The 25468-nt window shown below is 38.1% G+C and overlaps 1 protein-coding gene across 1 annotated transcript in view; it reads right to left on the bottom strand.

Moving 5' to 3' along the window:
• Positions 1-25468, bottom strand: part of cpne9 (copine family member IX) — an 87469-nt gene that overhangs the window by 23880 nt on the left and 38121 nt on the right. The window contains exons 6-10 of the mRNA XM_069694104.1: positions 25250-25252; positions 23974-24050; positions 4684-4747; positions 3217-3320; positions 1382-1486 (exon numbers count right to left, since the gene is read on the bottom strand). Coding sequence (XP_069550205.1) covers positions 1382-1486; positions 3217-3320; positions 4684-4747; positions 23974-24050; positions 25250-25252 — 353 coding nt within the window. The remainder of the gene's footprint in view (positions 1-1381; positions 1487-3216; positions 3321-4683; positions 4748-23973; positions 24051-25249; positions 25253-25468) is intronic.

A 25468-nucleotide genomic window follows, 5' to 3' on the forward strand; every position in this document is an offset into this window, starting at 1 on the left:
TTTAATTACAAAATAACTATAACTGTAATCAGTTAAAGTTACTGACAAAAAGTATAATTGAATTGCAGTTAATCTAAATGTGGGTGTTTACAAAGAGGTTTCATCTGATGTAATTTTTTTTAGTCAAAAGCTATTCTATGTACTCTAAATAAAAAGTTAATTGTGCTGCCTTCCATCTTTTCTTGTATCGGCAGCCTCCGTTAGTTTGGTAGCATATACAAAAAAGTTTAGCCTTGTTTTTAATAGGATCTCTTTAAATTTCCAACACCTCTCATCTGCCAATCAAATCTGCTCTTAACAACTATTGAGACGAAGATATGTTTAAAAAGAGCTATTTAGAAAATTGGCAACAGCACACAGCCCTGCTGATACCTCTATCATCACTCAGCATGGAGTTGGCCTTGATGTAGAGACTTGGTTTCACCTTATATTCTTTATTGTAGTCAGAGTGATCTACATAGTTGTGATTTGTTGATGCTTCTGTTGCAATTGTGCTTAATTCAAGTTATATTGATGAACCTTTAATACACCTTTGACAGTAATCTGTCAAACTGCCTTGTTTGAATTTCAATTTCAGAAATATTTCAGCTTTATAGCCCAATTTAAAACATTTGTTAGTAAGTGGTGAAAAAATAATCACATTACTTAAATTAAGCAACTAAAAAAGTTTCTTTACTTAACTAATAATCTGTAATCTATTACATTTTATAAGTAAACTCCCCAACACTGTATTTCATAAGGTGGCTGCACAAAGACCATTCATTCATGGCTACAGCTGCCATGTTCATTCCTCAGACTACAAAGTCCACATTTTTTGACGTCAGATGTGATGAAGGTTTGACCAGTCTGATATAAACACCTTCAAAGAGGGTTCAATGTGCGTCACAAAACATTATATGTGCATCTTCTGCTTTAAAGTAGTGCAAGTCTAAAATGATGATGAATTCAGAAAAACCTATAAAAAGATAAGAGGATAATAGTTCCTATTACTGCAAGAGTGGAATTGTGCACTTCCCTATGCAGCACTGAAAGCAGTGAGTACCTGACAGCAAGTGGCTATTAAAGCTGCTCAATACAGTCCAGCGTGACTTTGAATGTATAACACAGTGCTGTGTGGAAACTGAGTCAGTCTCAATAACACCAGTGCTGGTCTCTGGGACACCATGACCGACTGCTGGCATTATTCTGACCGCCCCAGTAACAGCTGATGTCATCCACATAAAGAGTCTGCCTGTGCCTCGTTGGTTATGGAGTGTTTTCTTATTTCATTTAATCAGAGAAAAACTGCCGTTTGTATTTTAACATTGTACGTAGTAATAACATACCTCAGTATGACATTTTCTTTGAGTACACAATAGATTTATGCAAAACATTTTCCAACCTGTCAAAGTCGCCATTGCAGAGAGCTCTAACAGGGATGGTGAAAGGCTGCCACACCGGGTTCAATGTGTTCTTGATCACCTCTGTCTTGTGGCAGATGGTGAACCTGCCAGCAAAATCACAAACATGAGGCCCCAAAACGAAAAGAAAATTCATATTGCTCACATTATACCTGTGAAGATAGTCCCACCTTGCTTTTCTTCAGATTCCTCTGCAATTCTACAAAATATTTGGTAGTTTTTTTTGTGTCTTTATATATCTGTGTAAGTGTTTCTGGGGGGAATGACAGAATTCCAGATGGAGTTGTATTGCTACAAACGTCTCCTCAGTGGAAAAATCTTAAAGATTGAGATGAACCTCAATTGTTGGTACAAATTGCTTCGCAGAAAAAAACGTCCAAAGACATTCATTTGTAAAACAAGAAAAGAAGTGAGGTGAGGACAGGGAGTGAAAAATGGCATTACTGAATGAATACAGAATATGTAGTCTTCACCTCCAGATTGCTCACAAAACACCTTTGTAAACCTTTCTTTTTCCCACACAATGCCTTCACACTGCTCCTATTCTTCAGCAGTGTCCCACTTTATTCTCACACGGAGCTTTTTACAGCACAGCATCAATGGATATGCTGAGGGTTCAGTACTTCAATCAGCACTACCTTACAGTAATGGTGGCACTTGGGGATAAGTGCTGGAAGTGGCTTGTAGCAACAATCTTACTCCACAGCTGAACATACTGATTAAATTTTGTAATAAAATGACTCACCGGTTGTCTTTTGGAATTTAGGACATAAAGCTTTCCATAATATATTACATCGCTGGACTTCTAAACTGCTTTAAAAGGAGAAATTTATAAGGTTTCAGTTGTATTATTCTTGCATCAGGGCATTCTTTTTGAAAATGATCACATATTGCGTAATTATAGCGTAGTTAATTAATTACATATATATTGCATGTCCATATAAGTAACTTTTCATAGTTTTAACTGTTAGCGGTCTAAACCATAACCACATCTGTATACTTCTGTTTTTGTACTGTTTTTTTAAATACTGGAAGTTGATTTATAGAGGTCCACAAAATAGAAAAAATTAATATATATATATATATTTTTTATCAAATAGATTAAGAGTCATCTTTGACAAGTTTGTGCCACTATGTAGGCAGCCTGCTGCAGCAGCTTTCTGCAAGTTCCTATTCCAGCCAACTTCAGACCAAAGATTTTAGACAAGACTAAACTGTTTAGATCATTGCGGTGAAAAGTTGCAGCAATGTGAACTGGACAGTCTGAACTCAGGCCAGCTGACGGTGTCACCAGCAACTCAGCTTAACAAGTTGCGGGGTAGTTTTAGAATTAAAGGCAGGATAATGTTCTTTCAGCTTATTGGAGGAGACACTTACTCTAAAAGATGGAAGACATTTTACAAAACAGGGGAGAATCCTACCTCTAGAAAACATTCAAGTCTAAACTGAAATTAAGAAATAGCTTTGTGTATGTTAGTGAAATCGAAACATAATTTTAACAGTAAGAATTAAAATTGGGCATTTGGAATGTTTTAACTGTAGTTTGTGCATACAGTGGAAGGAGGTCCAGGAGACAATAAAGGTAGTTGGACATGTCTTTAAGAGAAAGTACAAACTGTTTAAAAACGTAAATAGCCATTATTTATTAACTTTTGACACATTCCAAGCATCCGGCTTTGATCTGTTGATAACTGAATTTTGTACATACAGTACATGAATGTAAATTACTGCTGTCATGCTATGGGTTTACGAGTTGCTGGGTTAGTGCTAAAGACACAAATGTACATTTAAGTCTACCCCAAATTCTTCCACTCACGTTCCATCCTCGTTACTGCGGTAGAAAACCAGGAAGGGGTCAGACTTGCCGAAGAAATCTTTCTTATCCAGCTTGTTGGCACACAACTGCATGGTAGCGATGTCCTGAAAGAGAAGACAAGCCGTTTTCAATATAACCTTTCTGATGCAATATTACTTCGAAGTCAGCAACTTGTTTCCTTCAGGAACTCATTTCTTGGTAACAAAGGCATAAATTTGTGCTGAACTCCTGTGCAACAGAACTGAAACAGAAACTCCCCCTGAAAGTAATTGGCTGCGTAAAAAGTCATGCATAACAAGCAGCATCGCACCAGTGGTCGGAGCGCTTTAATTAACGATGCGTGCATAGATTACAGTGATTGCAATCCATTGTTTTATTTAAATTACACATCTTATTAGTGGTAGAAACTTATTTTATTGTGGGATGTCTGCACTATAGAGAGGCAGAGGGAATGCCTCAAATATGTATGTGTGGTTACAGTAGTTAATGAGGAGCTGTGTTACTCCTGTGTCTGCACTGAGATGCCTAGGACATAAGGGGAAGGAACCAAGGAAGGAAAGAAGGAATAGCGGAAGGAAAGATATATAGATAATGAGGCCTTTTAGCCATTTTCTTCTGTGTGTGTGTATCATGGGAAACCTAAGCTTGTCACTGACAGATAGGGGTTGTCAGTTTACATGCGCACGCACACACACACACACACACAAAACACACTTTAATATCTGGAGAGCATTTGGATCTTGTCAGGAGCAAAACTTCCCAGAATAACGATGGTAAACACAACCAAGATAAGCCTGTTCGCATAATGGTCTGTGTGGACACACATACACACACACACACACACACACACACACACACACACACACACACACACACACACACACACACACACACACACACACACACACACTGGAAATTCTGTTAGCATCTCACTGACAGCCTAGTTGGTATTAATGTATTATTGTGTCAGGGGAAAGGCAGAACTGGAAGAGAACATCACTTAGTTGCAAAAAAAAAAAAAAAAAATGAGTGTTTATCAGTGCTGAACACTGACAAACTAAACTGGAAGGTGGTGGCGGGCAGGGGGTTGAGATAGAGTGATTTATAGGTTAAAGTCTTCATGAGATGTTATGATCTGTTTTGTTCATTAAATGTTTTCATATTTCCTGTGAATGTGTGCTTTTGTATGGGCGTGAGTAGGAGTTTTTGTTTGTTGTTGGGCTGGGGATGGGGGGGTGGAGGGGAGGCCTGCGAGCTTCTACAACAACAGAACCAGGGCAAATAAAAAATGCAGACATTATGATAATATTCCAACAACATTTGGGTTGTGTGCATGTGTGTGTGTGTGTGTGTGTGTGTGTGTGTGTGTGTGTGTGTGTGTGTGTGTGTGTGTGTGTGTGTGTGTGTGTGTGTGTGTGTGTGTGTGTGTGTGTGTGTGTGTGTGTGTGTGTTTGTGTGCACACTGACCCTGCAGTTGCTGAGCTCTTCTGCAGTTAGTATAATGACTCCACACTTCTTCCCTGGAATCCCACTGAGAGCGTAAGGAGAAGGAGTGAGAGACAGAGGGAAAGATTACAGAAGAAGGTAATCGAAGCAGGACATAAATAATACAAGTGCCAAGCAGATGTCATTCATAGCTTTAAGCTGTTACTGTGCGAGGTGACAGCCCAGAAGGCAGATTTATATTTTCTGGAAAAGCTCACACAGGGATCTGCATGTACTTTTCAATGGGAAAGCCATTTTTAAAAATGGGCTACAGGTGTCAATTAGCTACCGTTAGCCAAAGTAAGCCGCTTGTCACACCAGAACAAGTAAAGCTGTAAGTAAGTAAAGTAAAGTAAGTATTGTTTTGAAAACAAAGCTACATAGGGCCTGTCTTAATCTATAGTATTTCTATATATGAAGAAAAATAATTTCATTATTATTCCCAAATTAACAAATTTAGATGTTTTTTTTTTTTTTACCTGGGGGATTAATCAAAGTGGCATGTATTGTATTTTGAGTTAAACACTGGCATTGTTTTAAGTCACATGTTTAATCTACGTCTCGATTAATTAATGCATCAGCCGTCCTACGTCAGAGTGAAAAAATATATTTCATGACTCTTTTTTTACATTTCCAGTATATGCACATACAGTATTTCATGGCAATAGATATGTAAATAAGTGCCTGGAAGCACACTGTCTGAGCTTACTGGCATTCTTGAATAAAACTGAGCCATCTTTAATGTTATGGGTAACAATTGTGATTTTCCTACTTTGATAAAGTAAAATACCTGCTGTGAAATGGACTGTTGCATTTAACCTTTACCAGAAATGTTTTTTGTCTCACCTGAAGACAAACAAAAGGCCATAATAGAAGCCTATAACAACTCCATTGTGCTATTAATGTTCAAAAACACCACATGGTGCTTTTAATGGCACATAATGGAAGATACAAATTTGCTCAAATAATTCAAATAGATTTCAAATTCTGTAGGTTCAATAAAAAGGCTGTGGCTACGTTGATCACAATGAACTCTATAGTAATACAAATTAGTGATATAATAAATTATTATATTAAAGGATGGATAGATTAAAAGTAGCTGTTCAGCTGAGCTTTTACATTTAAAGGACTCTTTTTTAAAAATATATTACCACATCTTTAAGTACAATTAAAAAATTTGAGACCATTCTTGTTGGATACAAATGGAGTGCAGTAATAATGTGAATGGAGGAGATGGAAACAATAACCTTTGTGGGTAAGAACTCTAAATTATGTCAACATCAGCATCTGTGTTATATGTGATTTTATGACCACTGGTACTTGCACACCAAATTTAATGTCAAACTTTTTGGGAAAAGAAGGAAGTCACAGGGAGCCAAATCCAGCGAGTAGGAGTGGTGGGGAGCTCCGATTGTGTTGTTGCGGTTGAGAAACTTAAGCGCTTTAACGCGCTGTCAGGGGGCACGTTGTAATGTTGGAGAACTTAATTGCCATTGTCGCAGCAGAACTCAGTGTTGACAGCCTGACCCCGAGGGATGAATTCACAGAGCACAATGTCAAAGAAAACCCACCGGGTTGCTTTCCTGACCTGAGGCACTTTCGTCGGCCTTGGACAGTGACGTACTGCCCCTGTTGAAACACAAATTCCACTCAAAGCATCACGCCTGGCTCAATTCGTTATTGCTGTAGATTCTCTGAAGCATTTGAGTCTGTTACCGATTTCCCAAGTTTGACACAAAATTTTATGTGAGCTCAGAATCAAAGTTATTGCTTCCCCTTGCTCTATGTGCATTACTGTGCTGCAATCCATTCTCCACAAGACAAGTTTACTTTTTGATTGCATCTCGGATAATGTTGGTATATAAGTTTGGATATTTTTTCATCATGTTCAGAGGAATGATTTCCACGAGAACAAAAACATGCCGGAGGTGTGCATTCGTTTAATCAAATCTTGAGTCATTTCTTTTCTACGATGTGTTCAAGGTTAAAGTTTGTAAAGGTTGTTTCTTCCCTTTCTTTTGTTTCTTTCCTTAAACTCACATTACTTGTGAAGTTTTGAGACTGAACTGACTGCAGTGAAAAAGTAGTTCACTGAACCATTACTAAAGAAGAAAGAAATTGAACCCCCCCCCCCAAAAAAATAAATAAATTTAAAAAAATCAGTGGATGACTTGGAGGAATAAAAAGAAGGAACAGATCAAGAGTGAGAGGAGAAAAATGAGCGGTAACTTTACAAAGTCAGGGCACAAAAGGGCCAAGCCTGACTGCTACTTTATTATAAATTTTAAAATAGTTGAGGATAGAGGAGGAGGGGTGGGGTACGCATGAGGCAAAATAAGTCTAAAAGAAAGATGAGAGAGGGAAAAGGGGGGAAAGACTGTCTTATGAGTCATTCTCAACTGGCGCTGACTCATCTTATCATCAATTTGTGGCGGGCGAATTTGAGTCTAATTTGCTTTGCCTTTGGCCAGCCTTTACCCAACATATTTAAATACATATAATCCTTCTGATATGTCGCTATACTATTCAAATATTAGATGGGTTCCCGTTGCATCAGGTCTTGAAAATTGACTGTGATCAAGGTGACAACCAACATGAACACGCTCTGTGTTAGCTTTTGATGTTTGACGTGATATGGTGCTTTCATGTGCTGACAGAAAGCTCTGACATCTGAGATCGAAGCAACACGCATCAAAGACTGTGACTGCTGATTGGAGTTAATAATTCCAATCAAAGTGTGAGACTCAGCTACTTCCATCAGTTTATCTTAATATTGTTTTACAAAAACATTTAACAGTACTATATTTAAAACATCACAACAACAATTTGTTTGTAGGTGCAGACTGGGAATTAAAAATCCACCCAGTACAGTCAAGAATTTAACAGTAAGCAACAATTTTGATTTCGTTAAATAACTACAATAGTTTGTAGAAAGATACATGAAATAAAAAAATATTCTAGCTGTCACTGGAGCTCTCAGCTCATTTCGCTCTCAGCGCGCTCAGATGCCCCTGAACCATCCCGCAGCTATGCTGTTATAGGCCAGGGCTGCTGGGGGACCTCATTATGCACTGAGCTTCTTTCCTCTCACTCTTCCACTCTCTATACACATACATGCCACCATTACATCTCATTAACTTCATGCTTTTTCTCTCCCATAGTTTTTGCTTATTATCTGTTGTCTCCATTCAGTTCCCTCGCTCGCGTAGTTTCTGTTCTTTCTTTTGCAGATGTCCCTGCCATGGAGTTGCATGTCTCTGCTCTGTGATTGCCATCTCCACCAACAGCTGATGTCTTGTATCTCTATGCTGTCCTTTTCTCTCTCTGCTCTCCCCTCACCCCAACCGGTCGAGGCAGATGGCCGCCCACCCTTGAGCCTGGTTCTGTCGGAGGTTTCTTCCCGTTAAGAGGGACTTTTTCCTTCCCTCTGTTGGAGGATTTTCTCCCTTAAAACTGAGTTTTTTTCCTCATTGCTCATGTGGGAATTGTTGAATTGTTGGGTTTCTCTGTATAATGCTGTAAAGTTCTACTGTAAGGTCTTTAAAGTGTTAAGTGCCATGAAATAACTTGTGTTGTGATGTGAGGCCATGTAAATAAAATAAAACTGAATTGAATCCAGGTTGACAAAAACAAAACAACCAAAATTAAGGTGACATACGACAAACTTTTTCTCCTGTTAGGTGAGACAACTTTGATGTTGTTTTTCCAAAACTTGTTTTAATTATTTATGTAATTGGGATAAAATGTGTAAGACATGAACCAAAGCTGTCTGTGGGATTTAGGATAATTCTACTCTTGCCCAGTCAAACCACAAAAATAGCCCTTTCTTGGCTGCCTTCTACCTGGTTTGAGCTGGTGAAAATACAAACTCTGTTTCACTTCAAAAATAACTCCAAAATTGAGATGCATGGCCGTATCTTTATTGACACACCCTTTGTTGAACCAGTCAACCCGCAGTCGGGTTTATGTTCTGCCATTAAAATAGCAAATCGATGCAAGCTTGTAAGAAAGCTCCTGAAAGCTGAACCAAATTGCAAATATGCTGGGATCCGCATAGAGCAGCTTTGCGCTAGCACAAAAATAGCATCCTTAGATTGTTTAGATACATGGACAGCTCCACTGGGGCCATGGTCCCGAAGCCTTGGCTCCAATGGATTCTGATGGAACTGTCAACTTCTCTCATTAAATACAAAGTCAATACATTTTTTTCACAAGTCGTAATGTTTTCAGGTGGTCCTTCTGAAAATAATTTCATTTGAAATAGATATTAGACCTCAAACAGGGGCATGTTTGGTGGCGTGCCTTGTTTGATTGACATGCCTGGAGTGCAGTTACGTTTCCCGTAGAGTTGGGCGAGCAAAGTGTTCTCGAGTTCCCAGTCAGATCCACCACTCACTCATCCAAATATGATCCTTCTGGATTCAAATAAACCAAGATGGCGACAGCTGAAATTACTTGGTTGGGGACGAATACACCAGTCGGTCATGTATCTCAGTGGAGTCATGGCAAGAATAATCTAATGCTGTGAGAATTAAAGTGATTTGTGTTTGAACCCATCTTCTTCTGCAGTGATTACATGTTTGTCTTAGTATAGGTACCCAGTAAGTATTTTAGTTCTACTCAGTATGTATTAAATTAACATACTAATAATTTGAGGGCTGTAATCTTAAACCTTACCTTATTCCCTATTCACCTGTCTCAGAGGTCAAGAAATGATAAATTCTGCAGATTCAGAACTTTTTTTTTTTTTTTTTCCCCTTTCAGTCAAATTGATGTCATATATGACATGTCACTAAACATTTTTACTGTCCATCAGCCTTGGTTTCATTCAGTAAATGCAAAGTCTGAAGTTAAACTCAAGTCTGAAGCACATTGAACAGAGAAAAACTGGAACCATTTGTGCTTTTGAAAAGTATACAGAGAGACATCCATTGTTTCCACAGCTGACAGCTCCAGTGACAGCTAAGTCAAATTGTATGGCACGGTCACAATGTGTTTGGGCCTTGATATCTAGAATCCCTTTTCAAATCCTCTTCCTTCTTACTCACACATGGACACCGTGTTCACATGTCTGTGAAATGCAATTATTTGCCGTGAGTTTATGTTTGCAGCACACATTATATCATAATAAAAAATGGGGCTGAAGATGCTATCATAATGTTGATTTGTTATTCTGTTCAGCTCAATTTAAATATTGGTTTGGTTACGAGAGAATAAATAAATCGCCAGCCTCTTTTCATTAAAAGTTGTTATCCTCTCTCATAGATGTCCTTTTTGTGCTTTTGACTGGGGGGAGTGATTTTGTTACATTTTCATCGCTGCCTTCTGCTGCAGCAGTGCCAGAATCCAACTTTTTTCTAAACAAGGGGGCCTGAGGCAAAGCCAGGAGGCAGAGCTGCTGTCCAATGACCCTGAATATTTCAGCTGTGTCCCATTTCAGTGTCGCGATAAATCAGAATGCAGAAAAACAGCTCCTTCAAGACACCATTGATGCAGACTTATTTAGCTTTGAAAGTACAGAAAAAGTCAAAGAAGCGACAAAAAATAATTGACAGAATATGAGATAAGCGGGAAAAAGAAGTGATGATGAAGGAGTATCAATTTAAGGACATGGAAAACTAGAGACGAAAAAGAATGACAAAAAAAGGAGTGTGTGTCAGCCACTCTTCTCATAAATCTACAGCCTTGCATGACGTACTTTTCAAGTCGATGGATTCTCTCACTCACGCTGCCTGCCAGCTGTAGCAGGCAGCTACAGTGAAAGAATTATTTATGAATTTATCTACACAGTGTGTCCAACTGCACACCCGCCAGCTAGCCCATCGGATACAAGAACTGCCTGGGACTCTGGAGTATGTGTTCGACCCTTGAATGCTCGCTGGCTCCTGAATAGTAATGACATGCTGTTCCACCGCTACATTTTATAAGTATTTAGCATGTTCTTTTTCTCATCATGAAATGCATTGGTGGCCACGGAGGCTTGTCAGTGTTGTTTGTATCGCAATAAGCGCTAATTTGATTGCAAACAAGCCCCATTCTATGTGTATAGATTTTTTTTTGAATTGCAAAGCACCTACGCAAAGCACCATCAAAGTGAAGCAGCTGTGAGCTATTTCATAAGCAGTAAACAGCTCAAAGGAAACACAGCACACTAAGCTGCCATCTGCAATTAATGAAGTCACATGAAGTATCTGTTCTTGACAAAACATGGGTTAACCTTGGAGTCATATCTGGCATTTGAAGGGTTCACACAGTGACATGCATCAGGGCATCGGCCGGTTCGTTTTTCTTTTCTTTTCTTTTCTTTTTTTCTGGGAAACGACCACACAAGTTCTCAAAGTAGCTCATGGGTTATCGAAAGACAAAAGGCTCAATGTGCACATTTTCTATTCGAACCAAACCACACAGCATAGTTCACTGATTTGCTCACTGTGGTCAGAGATTAAGCTTTTTTTAAAATCTTATTTGTCAATGAATTAAAAAATATCCACATCACTTTCAGAATATGTGTGTTACCATAGGTTGTATATAAAAATGTACATAGTCTCCAGGTCTTAAAGCATGCAGAAGTGCCATAATGTGCAATACCACTTAGGGCCACCATGGGCTAGTTCCAAAACACTTCTGGTTCCAATAGACTCACATTCAAAAAAGTGTCACCTTCTCTATGGATGGATTATCTAAAGCAGGCACTACAGGTGTATCTAATGAATATGTAGAAAAAGATCAACCAGGAAGGTCATCCCACCTTTGAGCTGTTTTTTTCCTCTTTTTAATCAGTGTACTCCACGTTCTGCTTGCATCTATCCCCTATCCACTAAACTCATTTCTTAAGCATGTTTTTTCAATCAGTCCAATTACCTCTTTGTCTGGTTACTCCCAAATCAGTTAACCCGTCTATATTATGTCCTCTTTTACAAAGGCCACTTCAACGAAGTAAACAAATAAAATCTCCCTGACAAAAAGTACAAACATTATCATAATGTATTTTAATGTGCCCCTTACCCCTGACACATAGACACACACACACACACACACACACACACACACACACACACACACACACACACACACACACACACACACACACACACACACACACACACACACACACACTCGCACAATCTTTCTTTCTCTCATAAACCTTTCCTACATTATGTTTATTCAAACAAGATGGCTGCATCCTCAATGCAATTATTTTGTTAAATTATTTAAAGATGACCTAGCACTCCTGGCTTTAATGGTTAATTTCAGTGCAATGTAAATGTAATGTATTTTTCTCAGTGGCCCTTTATTTATTTTTTTGATTCTGTGTATACTTGAGAGTAAACAGCTCAAGTGTTCCTTTTTGAAAGTAGGCTATGCAGCATTTGATGCCTCAACCAGTACAGTAAGAATTATGGCCTACTTGACAGCTTTTAAATGTTTTTGTTTTTTGAAAAATAAATGAACTAAAATGTTAATTGAAGCATTTATTTTGTTTTCAGTGCTTTGCTACAAACATACTGAACTGAGACCCAAAAGCTGGTTCAAACATAACATTTGTGTACCGTTACACCTGTACTGCATATCAAACCTAACTTACTGTATAGTATTAGTCACATGCTATGCTGTATTAAATGCTATGCTGTATAAAATTTCCCCTCGGGGATTAATAAAGTATATACCTACCTACCTACCTACCTACTGGCCCCCAAAAAAACTTTAAGACACATTTGAAAAAGAAGGGGTGTCATTACATCTATTACATCATTGCATTATTAAAGTCTGTTTATAGTGTGTCCAGCAGAATCAGGCAGGATTTATGATCTGTCCAAGCGGCATGTCAGACAGCGAGATAATCCCCTCCACCCACACCTTTTCAGCATCTGATAGAGGTTGTCAGTGTCAACCGCTGACATTAACTTTAGAATACAGACAATCCAACATTCACACCCATGACACGCTGTGATTAACCCGCTGTTTAGGTGAGAAGGCATGTTGGGTTTGATTTGATCTGACAGTTCTGAAAGACCTTAACCTGACCCTGAAAAGACACACTCTCATAACACTGAAAATGACAGTGAAAATATAATTGTCAACAACACTAAAATCAGGTGTTAAAAAGCAGGGCTGTCTTATATTGGGGCCAATGTAATTTTTGATATTTTAAAGTACATACGTATTAGTCAGATCAAGGCTTACATGCATCAGTGCACCAATGTTGTGACTCAATATTGATTTACAGTATAGATTCTGTAAATTTTGTAAGTTTTATTTGTTACTATTGTTTTCAGTCTGCCAGTAGGTGAGGTTACAGTAATGATGAGACAGAGCAGGAGGATTCCTGAGGACAGCTATAATTAAGACTAAAGAAATAACAACCTTTAAAAAAATATATATTTTTCACCATTATTCTGATGTTTTTTTTTTTGCTATTCTTTTCTATCTTCTCCCCTCACCCCAACTGCACAGCAAATTCACATCTTTGGAATAAACTGAGTTAAAATCAACTCTATTTTTTTGTACATGTGAGACCATCGAATACACTCTCAAGCAGAGTGAAAGTAACTATTTTCCAGGAGCTGATCTTTTAACACTTTTCAGGAGTTGAACCTGAACTCTTTGGGAGTTAAAACTCAACTCCCAAGAAGAGTTTTTCTATGTTAAGTGCACTGAAATAACTTGTGTTGTGATTTGGCGCAATATAAGTAAAGTTGAACTGAATTGAATTGATTTAACTTGTATTTGGATTTATGATTCAAGTGTAGTACGTGGAAAGATACTGCTTTAGTATTAGTTTTTTTTTTAGATAAACCTGAACAATTCATAAATAAATCACAAGAAAAATTAACTCAAAATGATTTAATATAATTAAATAAAAAAATAAAAATTGTTGTCTTCACAAAAACTGCCTTATCCCCCAGTCCAAAAACGGTATCTTCCAACTGTGAATCCTCTGTTGTCTCAACAAGTGGTGTTGCTAACAGATTAGAGGTGTTGTCTGTATCCATTGCTGTTTCATAAAAACATTGTCACATTATTTGCCAAGATGCTCAAAGCTGGCAAGCATGAAACTAGCTCAAAGCTGATTTCTGCCTGCTTCAACAGAGCCATTTACAAACACAGATTTGGTTTACATGATATAGTAGCAGCTAAGTATTGCCAGTTGGAAGATACACTGTTGTAAAATCTCTGCTGATTTATCTGTTGGTGAGGGTGAGGCTTTTTTTTTTTTTTTTTAATGGGAGACTGGAACTGATTAAAACAAAGAACAGTTTCCTTCTGTATACATTTCCTAGAAACACTTACACACACAGCAATAATCACTGGATAATAGTGGGATTTATTGAGCCTGAACTCCGAAAAGTGCTGAAAAGTCAAATTTGTGACACAAAAAAGGATAATTACACTTTTTTAAATCACATTTGCAGCAGCAACATGATTAAATTTAATTTATAAATAAAATTAACATTCCTGACAGAAGAAGCAGCAGCAGGAGAGTTTTGTCTTTATGCCTGTCATAGTGGAGCAGGCCAGATGAGTCCTGAACCGCCACACCAGATGGCAGGTGACGTTCTGTAGGACGGGGACCACAGGGGACAGACAATGACACAGTGAGCGTGAGTGCGAGTGTGAGTGAGTGTGCGAGTGTGAGTGAGTGTGTGTGTGAGTGTGAGTGTGAGTGTGTGTGCGTGTGTACGTGCATGTGTATGTATGAGGGAGCAAGAAAACTACAAAATAAAAAAAGAGTGTAAGTTTTATCGCTCAGATTGTAATTTTAAGGTTGTTTATTTCACTGTGTGTCTGGCAAATCTAAAACCTTGGCATCCATGATGTCAATAAATCAGCAGGTTTGGCACCTACTCGTCAACAGTATAGGATGAAAGTTAGACTATTTATTTTGTCTCAAAATGTCAGATTCAAAACATTCAAACTATGATCATTGTGTAAGTTACTGATAATTAGGTATTTATTAAAAGTGATTGAAAGATTGACTTACTCCTTACAAAACTTAAGTAGTTACTCAGTAAAATGATTAGTATGCTACTTTGAAACATCCACTTCAATTCTCTTATTAATGCACACATAGCTATATCATTTTAGTGATGCGTGTATGCCTTCCCGCCTCCGACTGCTGACTGTCAGTCACCAAGTCTGTTTTCAGTGGGGCAAGTTGGGGGTGTTTGTTGAACATCAGCGTACCCTTCTTCCTCTGGGTCAGTAGGAGTTGCTGCCCTTGGCCCTCCGACAAGATAGTATTTCTATCTGCCACTCAAAACCTTAACCTGAACGCAATGCGGCAGCCTCACCCTGGTCACCCACCATGCACCTCCTTTTCTGTCTGGTAGGGGCAGGCAGGAAATTGATCAAGTGGACTGAATTTTTCGATTACAATACAATACTACAATACTATTAAATACAAGCAAGACAAAAGGAATGAATAACAAGCCCGTTTCAATTTCAGTAATTGTACTTACACGATTTACTTACAGTGAGCTACTACAAAAGTAATGGAATTGCAGTAATGCGTTATGCTACTCCTAACACTTAGCATAATACGAACACATTAACCAGGATTGATGATCGATATTGGTCAATATTAGTTGAGGTTGATTTATTCAAGGTTTAATTCTCAGAATTCTTTCAAGTGTTTCCTACAGAAGTCTTCAAGAAGGTATTTATTTTTAGAAAGAGATGTGAACAAATGTCATAGCCACAGTTCTTAAGTGGAAATGTATTGCTTTTGTATTATTATGAATTATCATCACTGATAGCCCTACGAATGATACAGACTTTTTCCAAATCTGTGAGGCTGTAGGGACAGCAGAACTTTGACTTAAGTGCTCATGGTAGCTTACTCACACTGACAACCCTAATATAGTGCTGTTAACAGTTTCCACCATCTTACTTTAGCATGTTAGCATTAATTAATTAGCAGTAAATTTAAAATACAGCGAAGGATTGGATTGAAATTTGACCTTAAACCCCTAAAAAATTCAAACCTGAGTTATTAGAACTCATCTTGAGGGGGATGTGAGTCGCAGAATGTTGTGGCAAACCACCCAAAACCAAAAATGTCAACATTGTGATAGCACTAAAAAAAAGTGTGACAATCATTAAAGTCACTAAGATTCATCTTCCGGGGACTGCAATCCAGAAGGCCAATCTATCCCACAGATTTTAAGATATATAACTAGAAATTTGAAAATGTCACCTGCTGGTGGCACGATGCTAAAGTTCAGGGTCCTCCATTAGTGTTTAACCTCATGAATATGTAACACATTTTATGGCCATCCATCCAACGGTGACCCAACCTTCTGACAGACTCACACTGCCATGCCTAGAAAGGTTCAGGGATTACCAGTTATTAGAATTCCACCATTGCTATTGATTTGCAACGCCGCCCATGGTACCTTCATACATTAAGAGACATAAAAAGGCTATTTTCTGACCTCACACTGGCAACCCTTAGATACAATAATGCTACAGTAAAAGGAAATTAAAATGACTCTTCAGTAAAGTCATTTAGATCCACTGAAAAAAAGAAAAGAAAAGACATTCGTAATGGCTAAATACCTCTGCAGTTCCCTTTAAACAATGTATTCCCACCTGTCTGTCTTAATTACACTGTGTTGCAAAATAATTAGGCAAACTCCACCATCAGAATCTCAGTATCAGTAACATAATACTGCCTGCAATCTGTCACTGTTTGCTACTTCTCACAGAGCAGAAAATGAGTTATTTTGTCTGGATGGCAATTTATTTTTTTTCCCCCAAAATTTGTGGCACCATATGTTTTGTATTGGTCTTTGTCTCAGCAACAAAGCAGAAGGCATCCCACCGAACGCCCCCAATTACACACCCGGCCCTCTGACACACTGCACCGACAGATTGACCGCTGTCTTACAGCAAACAACAAGACAATTTCATGACACAGGTTTGTCTCTCTTCCTAAAACCCGGCAACATAACCATTGCTGCAGACAGTTCATTTAGTCCACTCTCCACCTCATCAATCTACATCTGGTCCACTGGCAGTGTGTGGGACTGTTAATTTAGTTTTCCAGATTACATTTACAAAGATGTGACTTGTCTGTTTTTTGTTATTTTTCTTACTTTTCAGTTGTAAATGGTAAATGAGTTGGTAAAGTTACTTTTTTTTTGTTTAGCTCATGTGTACTACTACACATAAATTCATACATTATATGCAATATGTCGGTCTGTTTATGTATCACAGGTTATGTTTCTGTAGGCAAACATCAGTTCCAGTTCAAAAATACTTCTGGTTTGTGGTCATACTGTATGGGTATCCATAGAACACATCCTGCTCAGCTTCCCCATTTATTATTTTTTTCAAAAGGGTGTATTTTGGATCATTGTTATACTTTTACCGCCTCGGCTAATAGCCCCCTCCGTTACCACGGCAACACACAGGTAAGTGGAAAGGAGTGCTTAGTTGGCCACGCAACATGAAGCCCGTTTCTAAAACTGTTGACCTATAAAAAATGTACACCCACAAACATGAGGAGGCTACCAGAAACATATATACGCTCTGGACTTGTTCTGGATTCGTGTGAGAGTTTTTGATGACAGCAAATGCAGGAAAAAAAAAATCAATAACCTATGCACACTTACAAGTTTTTTATACACAGTGTCTGTGCAGTTGTGTCTTTGTCCAAGCTTTGTGTGTGTGTTCGTGCTCGAGAAGTGCAGTGTTCTAAATGACAGCACGTAAAGAGAGAACTCTGCAGTTTAGAAAGTAAACACAAATCTGTCTCCTTCTGCCTTTTACAGGAAATTTGTCTTTCCCTGCATCTGTCTTGCTTATTCTATTACACCAAACCTCCCATCCCAACTTTATCATCTTCTCCTCTCTTTTCTTATCTCCTGTCTTTTGCAATCTCCTTCACCTATTTTGTTTGCTTTCTGTTTGGTGTATCACTCGCTCCTCTCTCCTCTCCCTCCTTCCTCCTCTCCCTGGTCTACTGAGTTGTCTGTCACCCTTCACAGATCCCTTTCACTTTCTGTCTCCCCTTTACCTCCCTTTCTCCCTTCATCCCTGCTTGTTTCTTCCCCTGGGCTTTTGCTGTGTCTGATCTATCAGAAGCTCCAGACAGCTGTCTATTCCCTGCAGGCAGCCATCAGAGACACTGGCCATATGGGAGGAATAGCGATTGCGCTCTATTGTCCTCATATTGTTTTGTTTCCCCTTTTCCTTTTCAGCCTTTTCCCAGAACACGTCTTGTATAGGCAGTTCCTTTTGGTTCCTTTCATTGTGCTTCTCGCTAAACCCTTCAGGCTGTCAGGTGACAAACTGTGTGTCTTGAGGTGGAAGGGATGGTAGTGGTGAGGGAGAGCAAGTAGTTTTGTGACAAAGCCACGAAAATACGTGTATTAGGGGATCATTAAGGAACAATCTGACAAGTTACTTATCTCTGCTGTATTGTTTTCCTTGTTTGCACTCTTTTTTTCTATTGAAAACATTTATCTTTAAAGGGAATTGAGGCCAACGGGTATTTTAGTCTCAGGTATTTTAGGATTTCTGTTTGCATGGTAGAGAACAATTGAGATACAAAGGTATAAAAAGTATTTGTTGCGATTATGGGAAATAAAATGTCAGCTTCAATTTGAAATGTGTCATTGCAGTGCAACACTGGCATGTCACTGTGTTTTAAGAGTGCACTGATCAATAGTTTTATATAACCCCGGCATCAAATCACTATATAATCTTAAAAGGGTCTCTCATTGTGATGAACCCACATTATCCCTCAGCTTTTCATAACATATATTTTGAGCCACTCTCACAGCTCTCATCTCATCTGTGGGTACTATTATAAGATTTAATGGTAGCATTATTAGAGTGAATGGTGGACGTTGTGACTGTACTTAGTTTTCGCCAGACTGAGGACAAAGCAGATCCGAGGTGAATTGTGGAGTAAATAAGATTTTGTCATCTGCAAAGAAATGGACATTGAGGTAGCGAGGAGGACAAATTGATTATTTTCTATAGTAGTAACAGTAAATTACTAATAAATCAAGAATAGAGTAATGGCAATCCATTATTGATGGTAAGGGGGGGTTGAGTGAACACCATAATCAACAACAGTCTCAGTTCAGCCAATAAGGTTAGAGAATCCACTGAGCGAGAGATATAGACAGATGTCACCAATTGTATGTAACAGTACTATTGCTCTTTTCCATTAGGTTGGAATTTTAACTATTTAAAATTTTGATTAAAATATTGTACAAAATGACTAATTATGGAAAGACTTATGAAGAACCTGTGGTTTGGTACATCTGCACTGGTCACCGAACTATAAGAACATTTGCTTTCAGAAGGAGAACGAGATTTTAGGACTCCCTCGGCTGGACTGATTTGGTACCTGTCTACAGATGAAATTGTAGTCATATTATTAAACACAAGAGTATAGAGCTGACTGGTGAAATTTTGATTCAGCCTTTGAAATAAAGCTGGTGCAATATATTTTTTTTATTTATCCCCTAAAAGTTAACCAGTCCTCTGGCGTGCCACTGTTTCTGCTCTGTATATTGTTAATGGCATAATTGTGGAGGAATTGAGGGATTTTATGTGCTGTTGTGTTATGAAAGATTGTGAATAGTTTTTGAGAGCCAAAGTCAGATCAGTTAAAGGGGGAATATTTTATTTTATATTATCTTATATTATATTATATTATATTATATTATATTATATTATATTATATTATATTATATTATATTATATTATATTATATTATATTATATTATATTATATTATATTATATTATATTATATTATCAATGCCACAGATATCAACAGTTATTTTACGAGTTGGGCTTGGCTTTGTTCTGTTTGTTCTTGTGTACATGTGTATGGACTTTGATACATAGGGTATCATTGCCAACTTTCAAGGAACTCAAAAATAGAAATGCATTTATTGAATTGTATGACCTCAGGCGTATTCTCAAACTTTGTATGACAAGAAAACTGGGCACCCTTAAATGACCCACACCCCTGTCTTTCCACTGACAGAGTGTGCATTGTTTCATGGAGTCTGATGAAACCTTTGCTCCCAGAAAATGTCAACTTCTAGCTTTCCAAATCCCACCTTAATAACTGAAAAATGTTAAAGCAATAAAAAAAAATAAAAAAAATCATTTTTGACAAGGAACATAAAGAATACTGGATTAAAGAATATTGTCTGAAAACCTCATACTGTTGAAATTTAACTTAATTGCTCTTCAGTTGATCATACAATAACCTGAGTGAAGCCACATAGTGTTTTTCTCTCCTTGTGGTGTCTTTAAGACAGAAATCTGCAAATCTGCAAAACAATCTCTGACACAATTTTTTTTTTTTTTTTTTTTCAAATATGTGAGCAGCAGTCTTCAATAGTGACATCCAAGACTGGAAAGGTGAAACAGCAAATTTTAGAGTCACAATGTTGTTCATATAAAGAATTACATTCAAGGGCAAAAATGATTTCAAATTTTTGCACATCCTGTATATTTTCCTTTTTTGACACTCACTTGACTATCCAGTAAACACAGTTTGTCAGTGGAAAATTAAACATGTGGACATAACGTGTATCTTCATTTGATTGATAGATTGGGCTACTATCTGTACAGTGTTGGAAAATCCCCCCAGTCAATGTCTTCAAGCTCCGTTGTCCCCCATTAATCACAGAATTAGCCCTTACAAAAATCCTTCAGATTGGGGTTTTATTGTATGCACTTATGTCACTTTTCTCATTTCTGTCCTCAAGGTGAATCTCATTAGTGGATACAGTGAAAAGATGATTATTCACATGGAACTTATGGCAGGTTTGTGATGAGCGTAAGTAATTGACCCTGTCGTTATAAATCTATCTAATCTATAAAAGAAAAATGGTGGGGGAGGGTTAAAACTATAAATCTACTTTATGTTGTCATTTTTATGTGTTTGTCAGATACACACACAGACACACATACAGTTTGCATGGTTTAGAGAAGACACACTAAAGGCTGTAAGATAAAACTTATTTCATTTTGATGTTGGGTTTAATGGCTATTTTTGTATTTGTGTCTGCTGTCAAGAACTGGCATCATATTCATTTTATATTCCAATGATGCCAAGATGTTGCTCTGCAACTCTCTACCCTCTCCCTTTCTGTTTTTCTCTTCGTCCCTCTCTCACCCGCATGTCGCATTTGGGCTAAAAGCGGACCATATCCGCCTAATTGTTTAGTCTGACTGAGCAAAATAAGCTTTCTGAAACATGTCAATGGTGCCACTGGCAGAGCGCAGCTGCAGGGTCCAGAAAGTGGCCCGTAGCCAACTTGACTCATCACCACGTCCAGCAGAAGTCAGTGGCAGTGATTCATATACTGTACTACCATTCCAGGCAAAAAAAACAACAACAAAAAAACAACCTCTGCACACCCACAGAGACTTGCTGTTGACAGATTGGAGTTAAAATGTCAAAAGTATTTGTTTATGAGCAAAGCTGTTGCTGTTGGTTGAACTAAAACCTCTATGAGCAACGCCAAATAAGCATTTAGGAGAGCAAAGTAGATAACTGACAAACTTAGACAGCAACTAGTAATTTTGGTGAAAAACAAGAATAGAAAATAAAGTTCAAATGATTTGAGGTTGAAAGGACAGAACATTTAGTAAAAACAAATCTTGACTTAAGGTCCACTTTTTATTTTCCCCAGACCTTTCAACTGCTTCTCCTGTTCCTCCTCAGCAGACAAAGTTTCGACAGTTCTCAGGGACAACCGAGCAAACTCCTTTCTTCAGAGGAAGACCATTAAATGTATTCCATCATTTGGAACACAGTCTATGATTGAATGGATTGCCATGATTCTTTCTACATATTCTAATGGCTTTAATGTGCACCTGACTTTTCATTTCAACATTTTTTTAATTAGTCCAACCAACTTTGGTTAATGACCAAATACCTGCAAAACTGATTACATTCACATCAACTGAAGTGTACCTTCTGTTTTGTGTTGATTGCCAAATGTTATGAGTAGTAACATCTATTGTATATCTATAACTATACCCACTTTATTCCATGCAGGATCCTGGTGGGATCGAGCCTATTTCAGCTGACTTAGGGAGAAGGCGGGGTACACACTAGACAGCTCGCCAACCACAGAAAGACCAACAATCACACTGACATTCCCGCCGACAGCCAATTTATAGTCATTAATTGAACTAACACACACATTTGGACTATGCGAGGAAGCCAGAGTACAAAAAAAGAAAAAAAAGAAAAGAAAACTCAACACAGATAGGCCCATGCCGAGGTTCAGATCCAAAACCTTCTTGCTATGGGAACAGTGCAAACCACCGCACCATTGTGCCATCCCAATTGTAACATGCTAAAGGGAAATAGTAAAAATACTGACAATAGCATTTACCTGAAATCCCCTATGTGTCTAAGTACAGCTTAAGGTCTATTTCAGAGCAAAGATTCTTGCAGAGGTGAAATTGTTTCGGAACGTCGCTGGAAAAAGTTGAAGCTGTCTCAGCTCGACTCAAACCAGCTGATGGTGTCGACTCAGCTTTTCAAGTTTCAACTGGGCAGTTTTAGACTGCAAGGCAAAAGTCTTCTTATGCTCATTAAAGCCGACAGCAACTCTAAACAACAGAGAACTGCTCCAGAAAAAGGCAGAAGAAACTGGCAAACACGGCAGATCTCCTGTCTACAGCATTACTTTGCATTAGCCTCCAGGGTATTCTGTTGAAGCACCCATAGGTGGCACCAAATTCTCCACCCTCTCATATTTTAAGATGTTTTTGTTGTTTTATCACCACCAAAAATATGTCTGTTTCAAGCAATTCAGTATCACTATTGTGATTAATGTTTTAAGGTGGTAGATAATTATATCCAGCTATGTAGAAGTTGCCAGTTAAAACAGAGTCATTGCTATGGAGATGTTGCACCGTCTTATGTTGCAGACTGGTGAATTGTGAGTCGTTGCCAGTTTCAAATAATCTCAGAGGGAAATCTTGGGTCTGAACTGGCCCTTACAATTCATGTCACATGGCTGTAGAGCTGTTTAGATTAAATTGTGAACAATATAGCCATTTTAACAAGTCAAAACAATCCCAAAAAACATAATTAGCAAATTAATCAATATAAAACTTTTTTTTTTAAACTTAGGGGGAGTATCCAAATTCACAGTTGCGAAAACTCTGACTCACCTCAAAGGAAACCAGCGCTACAACTGAAACAGTCAAAGTAAACAGACAAGTACACTAGTCTGCTCACAATGCCTCAGAAAATATCATCTTTATCACATCCCTCTCGCTCTCTGTTCCGTTGAACGTTGACACAACCAATTTGTCATTTTAACCTCAGAATTTAACCTCCAATCTCTTACAAACTAATGCAAGTCAATGTACTGGATTTTTCTTTTAAAATCATGTCAGAAATGATTTAGAGTAAATTCCATTTGCTATACTGACACTACTCCGAGCTTCTTGTCACTCATGAAAGCAAAACTGCAGCAGCTACTTGTTCAGTTAATATCATAAAGATACTGATTCACGTGCTGCTCTACAATGAGTGCTACCGAGAGCGCTTCTGAGGTGAGGATTTTCTTCCCTGCACTCTGTATGATGTACTCATGTATAGGCGGACAAAGCAAGATACTTAGTCCTTGCAATGAAATAGGTTCAAAACTAACCATTGGCCTCACATCTCTCTCTTTCCTCCAGTGTCCCTTTAACTCCTCACGATACAAATTTGTTATCTTGTGCTGCAGATATGAAGTAACAAACAGGGTGTTGAGCTCACAAAACTGCACATAATTCATTCCTTTATTATCTAAAAAAAAAGTGGATCTCGTATCCACATATCACTAAGCAGAAGATATGAGCAGATTATTTATCTATCTGTTAATATGCAATGGCTTCTTTCACATTATACTTCAGAACAGAATTAAAACTCAATACTACTTTGGCAAATACAGCTCTGTGGACAGCGATGCAGCGGGCGGGTTTGCACTCTCCTACTCTGATCTAACAATGTAATAGATAAAGCTATTAAAGCTTTATGAATTTCACACGCTGCATTAGTGAGATGGCTCATATAGTGTTGTTTTCATCTGCATCCATCAATAAATATGGAACAAAAGAAGGAGGGGGACTTATTTCATTCTGCCCAGCTGAAGAAATTATTCATGTGCATAATTGCTATTGTGAATATATATATATATATATATATTTTTTTTAAGACTGGGGGATGGGACAGTAATTTCACACTAAGGCTGCACACAATAGACATGATGTTAGGGACTTACGAGAGGGTCTTCTCCAGACGTCCTCCTGTAGAGCCAATAATTTCGCCAAGTGTACAGAAGGTCTGGCCCAGGAAGTCCTGGTGGTGGAAAAAAGTAGAATAGAGAGAATTAACTGCATGAGAGGGCCAAGAGATTGTCCAGGCCTCAAAACAAATGCTTGCAGATAACACTATAATGGTCTGCATGATGAGGGATCAGTGCAATTCTTAATTTTACACATCTCCAAAACACAATGGTGTGCTCAGTAGTGACAAATTCCCATTTAATTCAGGAGCTCTTCAACTTTATCCACCAGTTACAAAATTCGCAACAGGGGGACCAGCTGATTAAAATATGTGAACATTAAACTTCTACTCTACAAATATCTGGATCGTCTGTGCTTTAACAAATAGGGTTAACACTAAATATGAAAGGCTCAATAGCAATTATGAAAGACTATAAAATAAATAGGGATCGTAACAGAGATATTAAAGTCATTAAAGTTTCATTAGACTTCAATCTCATCTTATTGAAGTGTAATTTTAAATTAACATTAACTTTAGAGTTTAATGCCACCATTTACATAAGCATTCATTACTCCAACTAGGTCAAGCCAGGGAAGTCCTGGAAGGTTGGAGTATTCAGCTGCTTGTTGACCAATTGATTATTCTTAAAAGGACCATACTGTGTATAAGGCAAATGTCCTCGGAGTAGAAAACAGTGCTTCCCCTTCTTTCAGCATTTTCATTGAACAACAGATTTCAAAGTTTACAACCTGCCCACCCGCAGGGAAAAACCTATGGCAACATTTAAAAGCAGAGATGACACAACAAAACAAAACTCCTGCACAGCAACAAGGGCAGAGTGTTGATGTTTGTTATGTGTGGTTGCAGGTAGGTGGAGGTGTGAGTCCTGCAAACTGAGTTTTGTGTGTGGCTCGTGTAACTGCCCTGACATGCACAATCTGCTGTGGTGTACGGCCTCAAACAACAACAGCTGCTTTCGCTTTGAAGTGGAGTTCTGAAAGTTGCTTTTACCTGAGCCAATGATAAAATGCGGACAGACAAAATGAGGAACAACACTGCAGGGGAAGCTTTCTGGGTGGTAGCAGTTGGTGTTTGTCCTTGATGAAATGAGATGAAAGAATGGAAGAAAAACACAATAAAATTAAAATGAATGAATCACACACACACACAGAAATAACAAGTCTCATCTGGGAAATATACAGGGAAAGAAAACATGAAATGAATATTCCCATGACTCATGAGGCCAACAATCTGAAGGTGAAATCACTCACCTTCTGCTCTCCCATGGGATTTATTTTGGTGGGAGAAAAAAATATTTATTTTTTTAGACATTGTCACAGGACTGAGTTGGAATATGTTAAATACAGATTTTATTCATGCTGAATCATAATCTGCTGCTAAACTCCATTGTAAATTAGCTTTATCAGCATGACTAGTGCTGAATAATGTGACACATCTGAAGGCTGATGGAAGCTGTCAGCTCTGGGTCA

The sequence above is a fragment of the Brachyistius frenatus genome, unplaced genomic scaffold (assembly GCF_029030835.1).
Source record: "Brachyistius frenatus isolate BFR_SWC_R1_liver_20210118 unplaced genomic scaffold, ASM2903083v1 Contig_16, whole genome shotgun sequence".
NCBI lineage: Eukaryota > Metazoa > Chordata > Actinopteri > Embiotocidae > Brachyistius > Brachyistius frenatus.